The sequence below is a fragment of the Lutjanus erythropterus genome, chromosome 14, assembly GCF_056507025.1.
Source record: "Lutjanus erythropterus isolate fLutEry1 chromosome 14, fLutEry1.hap2, whole genome shotgun sequence".
Classification (NCBI taxonomy): Eukaryota; Metazoa; Chordata; class Actinopteri; order Lutjaniformes; family Lutjanidae; genus Lutjanus; species Lutjanus erythropterus.
Genome location: NC_139330.1, coordinates 25,166,966 through 25,177,686, shown reverse-complemented (window position 1 = coordinate 25,177,686; position 10,721 = coordinate 25,166,966). Strand labels below are relative to the sequence as shown.

General features: G+C 37.3%; 2 protein-coding genes across 2 annotated transcripts in view; both read left to right on the top strand.

Annotated features, from left to right (window-relative positions):
• Positions 1-141: 141 nt before the first annotated feature.
• Positions 142-5,212, top strand: mrpl57 (mitochondrial ribosomal protein L57). Its single transcript, XM_084735923.1, has 2 exons — positions 142-277; positions 4,562-5,212. The coding sequence occupies exon 2, from the start codon at positions 4,575-4,577 to the stop codon at positions 4,884-4,886; it is 312 nt and encodes a 103-aa protein (XP_084592049.1). The 5' UTR covers positions 142-277; positions 4,562-4,574; the 3' UTR covers positions 4,887-5,212.
• Positions 5,213-7,982: 2,770 nt separating this feature from the next.
• kcnh1a (potassium voltage-gated channel, subfamily H (eag-related), member 1a) overlaps positions 7,983-10,721 on the top strand; it is a 47,841-nt gene continuing 45,102 nt past the window's right edge. The window contains exon 1 of the mRNA XM_084735974.1: positions 7,983-8,337. Within this exon, the coding sequence (XP_084592100.1) occupies positions 8,265-8,337 (73 nt within the window). The 5' untranslated portion in view covers positions 7,983-8,264. The remainder of the gene's footprint in view (positions 8,338-10,721) is intronic.

The following is a 10,721-nucleotide window of genomic DNA, read 5'->3' as shown; positions in this document are numbered from 1 at the left end:
TTCACTACTTAATTTTATTATAAAATAAAAAAAAAAAAATAGTGGAACAGAGTTGCTCAAGGTCGCAAGCCTCAGCCTCCGTAACACTAGAAATACAAACAGTATGACAGATATTATGTTTGAGCCTCCTCCTACACCGTAGATAACCCGGAAATACGATCAATGACCTCGCTGCTGCCTGTCACTCACATTTCTCCGGTGGTCTTCGTCTTTACAAACAGTTTTTGACATCTTGTCGTCGGAAGGAGAGCGGAATTTGTCGTAGTTAGGCAGTGAGGTAAGGAGCAAATGCGTGGCTCACATATTGGTGTCTGTTATAACGAACAAATGGCGCCCATTTCTTAGCTGTCCTTGGTCTGTAACCGTCTGTAACGTTAGCCTCAGCTAAGCTAACGTTAGCTTCACATTGCAGTCAACTTGGCTAATGTTAGCAAGCACAAGTTAGCTTTCTGCACACACCAGCACTGTAAATGTCTGGGGTGATATAGTGACTTAGGGTTCAGCGGGACGTCACGCAAGAAAACGAAAATATAACGCTGACGCTATATGACAGACACAAAGAGAGGGTTTAATTCAATGTATTGAACATGGTGGAGGCTGTAGTTTCAGGGGCTGTAGCAGTGTTTTGCGTTACACTGATATTTCTGTACTTTGTTTACCCCCATTGTGTATGTCTGTTATTTAATTTCTTTATTTGAAATAATTTGCATATACGCATGCTGCATGTTAGCCATAGCAGTTTCTATTTAGTCCATAGTAAAAAAGTTTTTGCCTCACATATATTATTCCTTTAAAATTCCGATTTCTAATAAATAAATAAATAAATACCAGAATATCTTTTAAAACCTGATAAGATCCTTAAAATGTGTGGTCTGTTGCAGAATAATAATTTAAAAATTCCATTGCCCAAGTTTTAGGAAAAACATGAGTGTAATTAATAAACTTAAGGCAGCAATGATAAAGGTAGGGGTATGTAAAGTTTGAGACTCTGGGCCTACCCTCAGACAAAGCTTGGTAAGAGATGCCCGCCTTAGTTTGCATGCCTATTTTCAATTCTTGATATCTATGCGATCATTATTATGTTTTTTGATCCCTTAGACACTCAACAGTTGAGCCAGAATTGCTGTTTTACCCAACCTGAGACTACACCAAATATGTTAGGTTCTGTCCAAAGGCACTGATTAGTTTATGATCCTGGGGAAGTGAGAAAATGGTAAAATTTCCCAAAACTATTGTATCTCTCTAACTGTTTCCTAAACCAAATCACATCCATTTAGGCTATGCTATGTAATCTCTGAAATCTTTGTTAACTAATGTAATAATAACTAAAGTAACTAATGGCTTACTGACCTGACAGACCTTAATGAACCTAATGTAGCTATTGGTATTGATATCATTTACAGCTGTGCTTCTCCTGCTATGATAAATCCAAATGTCTGCTCTGAAAAAGGTCTAAAATGATGACTGTTGTCATTGCTTGTTCATTAGCCAACTTAAATCAACCTGCCATAACTGATTTAATGGCAACCTCAGTACTGACGTTATCACTGTTTCAGTTGATATGGTGAATATGTCAATTATTTACACATCCATCAGACATGAAGAACATTGTCATTAATTTGAAGTCCAACATTATTGTTTGTTCCCATGGCCTGGTCAGGTAAGTGGGTCAGACATCTACCTGCCTGATGTCAGTTTTTACTTGACCCCATACGAATTAATTGGTAATATAACAAGAAACACCAACGTTAAGCGTCATGTTTAATATAGAGCTGCAACATCTATAAAATGTCAGAAAATATATTTTTTTTAAATCCAAGGTGATGTCTTTAAATGTTGTCAGTTGACTTGTTTTCATCTAAAATCCAAAGATATTCTGTTTGATATGATAATAAATTAATTAAAGCAGATATCTCCACATTTGAGAGGTTGAAAACAGCTATTTTGGCCATTTTTGCAGGAATAGTATGCTAACAATCAATTATCAAAATAGTTTCATAATTTAGTTCTTTCTATTTTACCTCTTCCCTGGTTGTGCAAATTAGTTGCCAGGTTTACTTGTCTGACATGCCCTTGTTGAGCCCTAGAGTTGTGTTTCTTGCCAAAGTAACTCCAATATACTCTCCTTTCAGCTCTATTTGGGTGTCACTAACTATTGAGGGAAATATCTGGCTCTTTAGCTGCTAAATGTTTCACAATGTTCATCAGCTAGTTTATAACTGTGTCTGTCTGCCAAGCATGGAGTATGCAGGTGATTTTTTTATGACCTTGTTTGCTGAAAACAGCTGCCTGCTGGGGGAGAAAATGACACCATGAGAGTGACCCAAATCAATGAGCAGCGACTCTTTTCACATACATGTTGTCATGTGTTTTCATGTTAATAAGAAACTATTGATTGTAGCTGCTTGAAACACTGTCTACCATTACCATCTTTTGACTCTTTACCCACCTACACCTGGGGAGATAACGTTGTTGATGTGATGTCATTGTCATGCACTTTTGTAAAGTTGTCATTGTCCATGACTCATCAGTGTGCCAAAGATCAACGATCAATGCAGAAATACAACTCACAACCTCATGAGCTCATCTGAGATAGTCCCTAAGTATATTATTTCCCTTTTTTTTTTTTTTTTTTTTTTTTCTTTTTTTTCAGTTCCTTTTCAATTCTCTTTTGGTCGAATTTATCTGACATGTTGCAAACTCAGTTTCCAAAACGGTGCTGAAGGAGTCCAGACTTGTACGACACATAAATAAATGAGTCAAATTCCTCTCTGGTTATAGTAAACAGCATGTAAGTGCAGATTAATCCAGAGAGAGGGGTGAATGTCAAGGGCATATGAGCACATTTTACAGTGGTAAAACTCATTGGTAAAATTTATGGTTATTTTTATTTTGGTACATATTCAAAAAGGATGTAACAAATATATCACAATAAAAAAATCTCAATACTGGACTGTGGTAATATCTACGGTGATATTACATGGTTCATTATTTTGTTTTATTATTTTTATTTTATTTCATAACAGGACTGATTGTTTTGATTTACAGTTATCTTTAACATTGATTGTTAAAGACAATTCATGCCAATTTTTTGTGCATGCTTAGAATTTTATTGTATTTTATGAATGAAGGAAAGTAGAAGCACTTAAAGTTAAAAGGAAAAAAACATTTTATATGACCAAAAATGCTATACACATCTGATTTCTTATTTAATAAAGGTAATCTTTCTTTGTTTTGAGTTTGTGTTGAGTTTTTGGTATTGTTACATCCCTAGATTAGAATAATAATCCTCACAAAAAATCAAGTTGAAGAATTTATTTCTATGTAATTATGTCTTTAATTGGCATTATTTTATTTTGTGGGATATTTATTATCTTACATTAAGGTTTCTTAAAGCCCCACCACACTGATGATTGACCCACACATGTGTTTTCACTCATGTTGGCTGATTATCTCTTTTCTCAGAGCTGTGTGGGCTTGAACAGACTGTACTTGATCAGCAGGTTCATTACTTTCCTGTTACTTTGGTTACACTTTACTCGCAACTTTATCACTCTAAATGTGCAGAGCCACACTTGTCCCCATTATTTTTCCTGTTATTCATCTACCCTCGCCATTTAATAACATAAAAGGAACTCTGCTCTGCAAAATTGTGACACTTGCCGATGGTGCCTTCGCCTTTGACCTTATGGACCATAAAGCATACGTAACAGAACAACAGGGCTGTCACCTGATGAGATTTTAATGGGCAGACCAATATCAGCTCCAACCACTCATCTTTCCCCACTTTTGCAGCTTAACAGATAAGCACGCTAGCTCTCACAATTTATACTTAAAAACCAATCCACGTTATTTTTTTGTCTTACTGTTTTTGTCACTGTGTGCATGTAAATTTGGTCTTGGCAAATGGATCTTTTTCACCAAAGACATATTGATATGAAATAGCAGGGAAAACAGGTGTAATGATACTAATTAAGGTCAGTTTCATTCAGTGTAGCAGAGCCTTTCCAGTGAGCCAACATGCAGGATAGTAACACCTTGTTTGTCCTCACTGGAACAGAGCCTTGATTAGTATTACTGATAACACCTGTGTTTACCTTTCCATTTAATTTAACAATTGCTGCTGTGAGGAAAGTCTGTTGCCAATCTTAACATGTTTTTTATTAGTATATGAACTTTGGCTTACCTCTGTACAAACAGAGCAGAAGTTCAATCAGCCGGGAAATTTAAAACACACTTTTTCAAGACTTTGAAATATACCTGTAACTTAGATCTTTTTCACAGCAGTAATGTGGAAATAGTAGGGTAAACACATTAGTATAGCAGAGCCTTTCCAGTGGGCCAACATGCAAAACAGCAGTACCCTCATTGGTAACACCTGTGTTTACCCTACTATTTCATGTCAGAATGACTGCTGTGAATAGATCTATTCTGTACTGTAGTAATGGTGATATGACTAGTACACAATACCTGCATTGAACAACTTTATCTGTCATGAACAGTACCATTGTCATAGCAATCACTGATTTTTTTAAAATCTAAAACTGTTTTGCCTTTTCAGAAAGTTTGCCACCATGTTCCTCACCCTCACCCTGCTGCGGAAAGGCATCCCTGGGAAGCAGTGGATCGGAAAGTATCGGCGCCCGCGACAGATTACCTGGCAGATGAAACGCAATACGCTGAAGCATCTGGAGCGCGAGGCTGAGAACGAATACTGGATCAGCCGGCCGTACATGACCCCGGAGCAGGAGTATGGCCATGCTGCGGAGCGCCGAGCCCAGAACTGGCTCAAGATCAAGGAGACTAAATTTGCCAACTTCCCTGAACACAAAAACATCACAGACCACCTGAGTCACCTCAAAATCACCAAAACATGGTCATGTTAATGAGAGCAGAGAAACAATATGCAAAGACAATATGAGGTGTTGATGTGTAGAAAAAGAAAGCTCTGTTTTGTTATGTGTAGTAACATATGTCAGATGAAAAGCTCCCATGAAAAGTTGTCAGCCAAGTCCACAATAGACTGTTTTTCTGTATCACAGAGTCCACACTGCAACAGGACTGTAATTGCTCCACATTTGGTGCTGCTCCTTCAGATAAAAACTGCTTAATGTTTTATCTTTGGGTCCTTATTTTAGCACTCATTAACAAAATACACTTTCAAGTTGAGAAAAACAGGCTTCCCACTGGTAATAAATTCTCTATAATTATATGAACTGCCAAAGTGTAGTCCATGAGGAAAATGTTGGAGGAATTATGTAAACTGTCGGGGGGGTTGGGGCAAAATTATATAATTTTACTAAGGGTTGACTTCACTGTAATATAGCTCATTGCAGTCTAGTGTTTTACATTTAATGTAGTAAATGGTTCTGACTGTCAGTGAGACCAATTGTAGCTGGAATTGAAGTGTTTAATCCCTCTGAACCTTTGAAGATAGAAAACCCAGGAAGGAATACAGTTTCAAGGTTCATGGCAATACCCCTCACATCATTAATGGATTCTCATGGTTTGAGATTTTTGTACTGTCGTTTAGGATACGTTCAGACTGCAGGCAAAACTGGCTGAATTCTGATTCTTTTTTTAAATTTATTTTATCTTAATCTAGTTTTAACTAATATAAATAAGTACAAATAAAAAACAATAGATTAATTACATGTATATATTAAACCTGAATTAATGATAGGTGTGGTGATAGGTCTGTATTAGACCAATAATAATGGCTGTCTGATACATTTGTCAGGCTCTGTCCACTTTTATCACTTGTTCATAAATTTGTGCTTTCCTCCACTGCAACTTGCAACTTGAAACTGTAAGTGGTGATTTCCATATTCACTTTGTATGACATCATGCTGCATTTTGTTTTAAACACGTGAGTCAGATCAAGACTGTAGCTTGATTACTAAGAATCTGGGTCTCTCTGCTTACTCAGTGTTGGAATTTGACCTCCACATGCAGGATACTGTGTGTACTATTCATTTATTGCCCTTTCTTACCCTTTATCTTACATGAACACCTAACTACAAGCTAAGCCGCCTCCTGCACCTCCCTTTCATAACTTATAAGGACAAGAAAGTAGGTTCTTAAAAAGCTGTTAGGTGAATGCACCATAAAACAATGACCCAGAAATCCTCAGTCCTTAAATGGAGACATGAACACAGAGCTGTTTTGTCTTTAATTGGGAATACTTGACTTCAACCACACCCCGTTTAGTATTTATAAGCAATGAAGTATAAGCATGTTTTATAATTGGTTTATGATGTAGTTGTAAGCACATATAAGGATATTGTAAGTGCTAATTATTGTACAGTATTTTATTCATTATCTGATTATACACCAGCCTCTACCTATAGGTCCCCACAAAGCTGTTGATTAATTAACTTATATCTTTTATATCTGAACTTATACCTGTTCACAACTGCATTACACTGAAACCATTTATTAAATGTTTATATACTGGCTCTGCTAAAAGGAGGGATTAAAGTAAAGTGTTACCCTTTTGGTAACTAAAAATTATTCAAGAAATTGTCATGTTGTGGTTTCTCTTGTGCTGCTGGGCATGAACCAGTGTGTGCATTACTACTAAGTGGATAAACAACTGCATGACTCAGCTATCTGTAACCTTTTTAATTGGTTAAACATAAAACAGAGATATTCAGTGGCTCACTGCAGCACACAGAGCCCTGCTGGTTTCCATAGTAGCCATCCAGTCTGATTTACACCTGTGACAACAGGTGAACCCAGTGGACAAACTGAGGGGATAGAAAAACAGCAGGGCTCCAGAGACACCACAGGTGTGAGAAACCTTTCATACTAACCTTTGTGCCATCTATTTGTTTACAGATTTTAATGGAAATGTTGCCACCAGAAGCATTATTTGAGGTCTGTCTTAGTGTGGGCACTGCAGGGTCCAAAATAATTGAGCAGGATTAATGAGCTGGTGGGGAAAATGCTGTGTGTGAAAGGCCCAATTCCACTGCAAGATTCAAAGGGAAAGACTCCACATGCCTCAGGGTTGCTGTTCCTTTGGGATAACTATTCCAACAACCTGACTCTAAGCGATTAATCCATGAAAAGCTAACTAACCAGATCTGTCCTGGGTGAGCCGCAGGAAGCTTTCCCTACATTGTCTCTCAGTTTGGTTACACACTTCTAACTGAAATCTGCTTTAATCACTATTAAATTTTATATATTTTTGAAAAAAATGCATGTTTTAACACAATACATAACAGAAGAACTTTAAAATAAAGGAGAGGATGTTGTCTGAGGGGTTGTGATGTGATGAAGGGAGTAAGAAAAAAGCCTGAGTATTTCCTGGTGATTTCTTTTCCTGTGAAATATTTATTGACTCCTTAAAAGCTCAAACACTTCACTCCAAAATCACAAATACATATTTTAATCTGGCCTGCAGTGCCGTTTACCCATCTAGATTGTTTTGTTGTGAGTTGCCCGGTTTTGGAGATATTAGTTGTAAAGATGTCTTGTCTTTTCTCCAACATAATGGGACTAAATGGCACTCGGGTTGTAATTAATTTGAAAAACTCAACAACAGTGTCTCTTCAGAAATCAACACCTTATTAGTCAAGATAATCCACAAACATTATTGGGGTTTTTTTTCTTTATTTTGGTAAACCACTAGTTTAATCTTTAATCATATTTTATGTAAACTCTTGTTAACTCGAAAAATAAATGCACTTGCGTGAAATTCCCAATACTCCTTTTCACACAGGAGGCTAAACACAGGTGATTCAAATGATACTAATTAAGTCCCATCACATTTACTGTAGCCAACATGCTCAAAAACTGAAGCTTAGCATCATTCACACCTGTTTTTACACTATTTCATGTTAAAATGGCTCTTTGAATGGAGTAGAAGGAAAAAAGATGCTTAAAATGAAATTACTCAGCCAGGTAAAGTATTTCACTGGAGTCTGTGGAGTTTGTGGGCATTTTGTCCAGCAGGTGGCGCTCCAGGTCCTGTTCGTGATGGATGTGGAGGAGCAGAGCCGCGGCCCCTCCTGGCTGTGCGGTGTTTTCGTCTCCTCTCCTCCTGGATGATAAGGTGCGTGTCTCAGTTAAGAGGCGCCACCGCACCGCACCGCACCGCATCGGGCCGGGGAGGCAGCTAATGAGCAGAGCAGACAAACGGCTCCTCTCCTCCCCGACACGTCCGCACACACCCCGTCTCAGAGCCGGAGAGACCATGAAGACGAGCGGCGGACCGAGGAGTGAAGATTCACCTGCAGACGACTGAGTGAGGAGGCAGAATGGCGGGGGGCCGGAGGGGACTTGTGGCCCCTCAGAATACTTTTTTGGAGAATATTGTCAGACGGTCGAACGGTAAGAATGAGGATAAATACGGTGCATTTAAAAGAAATATTAAAAAAATTCAACTAAATCTAGCCTGTCTTTAAAAACAGACTCATAAATTGTCAGAGAACCCATCAAATCAAGCTAGAAAACTAATTAACGAAATGAAAAAATGAAGGAGGCTAATTTGTGATAGAACCTTTAAAGTTCCTTTTTCATTGAGATGCGTAGCAAACAACTAGAATTATTGGAGAGTTATATATGGATCCATATACATCCCATTAATTCAATTAGTGTAATCATTTTCTGACAGAGCTTTTGTTTTCATGTCAGGAGTCCCTGCAGGAATGTGTGGAGACACCAGGTTAAATTAACTACTGATTAGGTTACTGGAAGACTTAATTAAACGATTATTTTAACTAGAAATGTCTGAATTCTTGGGATTTCTGTCTTATGAAGGCGCAAGTGAAGAAAATAATGTGAAGGTAAAGAATTGTGTCAGAGATCAGTATGATAGACTAATACCTTTGATATTATTGAGGAGGATTTTCCTTTAAGCTACAGATTGGTTTGGAGTTACACTATTGGGCTTTTGATGCCAGTGTCTTGGCCTTTAAATATTCACCAACAGAGTAACCTCGAGCAGTGCCTAATTAACACCTGCATGCATTTCTTTTCTTTTTTTTTCTCTCTCTCTCTTTTATTTTTGCATCTAATGTGTGGATAATAATGCCACTGAAATAACACTGAGCCTCTAAAAACACTGCAACATCTTGTTTTCCTGTGTTGACTTTGTAGCACAGGCATGAACAAATAATCATCAGACAGAATTATATGAAAAACTGGATTAAGATGGTTGTAATCAGTCATAACTTTCATCCAACATTGTTTAAAAAAGTTTTAAAACTCTTGACACACATCATCAGTTCCCAGTAATCTAAAGATTTTTAAATTAGGGCTGCAAATAATTATTTTCATTCTCTATTAATCAGTCAGTTATTTTCTTGATTAATAAATTTGGTTTTTGGTGTATAAAATGTGAGAAAATGCTGAAAAATTGTGTTGATCAGTCTTTTCCTAAAAGCCAAGATGATGCCCTCAAAATGTGTTTTTTTGCCCACAACCCAAAGATATTCAGTTTACTGTCATAAAGGAGTGAAGAAACCACAAAATACTCACAATTAAGATACAGGAATCTGAATTTTACTTTTCTTTAAAAAAAAATTACTCAAGCCAATAACGTGATTATCAAAATCGTTGGGGATTAATTTGATTATTGATTAATCATTGCAGCTCTATATTAAATATCACAGAAGGTAAGATTAATGGCAGTGATGAGTTTCCTCTCCAAGATATTGGTGTTATTGATATTATCTTCTTAATTTACCCCCCAAAAAAGGCTATAACTTGTTAGGTTCCAAGTGGGATTCATTTTGGCCCATTAGTGTACAATATACTGTCCAAATATGAAGACAGTTAACTGCATTCGAAAGCTGAAACTTACCAAGCACTGATGGAGGTCTTACAGTATTTTTGGACATGGTTGTCAGTAATCCTTTGGTGTTTCTGTATTATTAGATCCAATAGAAAGTGACATGACAGGCTGGAGAGTTATGACACTGGACAGCTAAGTGTGAAACAGAACCAACAGCTTTGTGTGTGTGTGTCTGTCACAAGACACATTTGGAGACAATATTGGATACACACCAGCAAATTGGCTTGAGCTATGATTACTTCTTTTTTTTTTTTTTTAATGGGGTTTGGTTAAAGTTAGGGTTTTTCGTATCAATCATGGTCAGTGCAGTGCCCTGAAAGTACGCCAAACCAATGTGTGTGTCTGTGTATGCACTCCTTGGGCCTCACTGTCAGTCTGCCCCTGTTGCATTTATCTACATTAAAATGTGTTATGACAGAAGGGAACAACTTGTTCTGGAAGAGTGAATGCATCTCTCCAGAACAAGGCTTTCTTTAGATTAGTGTGACAATCTGGTTCCCTAAGGTATATATTATTAGAAAAAAAGGGAAAATCCACCCTTTAAAAACAAAAGCACATGCATATATTTTCTTATGACCTTGGGCAATCCGTGGATTAGCGAGCAGTAAATCTCTCCGAAGCTTGAGACAAAAGAGCCAAGACTATAATCTGCCGGATGAGAAACAGTGGATTGACTTGAGAGAGACACAGTGGTGGGTGGGCGTTCACAAACAATGACATATTCCTTTTTTGTAACTTTCATTTATTTTTCACTTGTCAAAGCAGGAAATGCACAAGTACAAGCAGCAATAATGAGAACTCTGCTCCATTTGAGTTTCAGTAAATAATAAAATAATCGATACAGCATAATATTGCGATATGTTGTGCGGCCATATTGTATGAATACATGGACACCAAGTATTGATCTTTTATTAAGGAA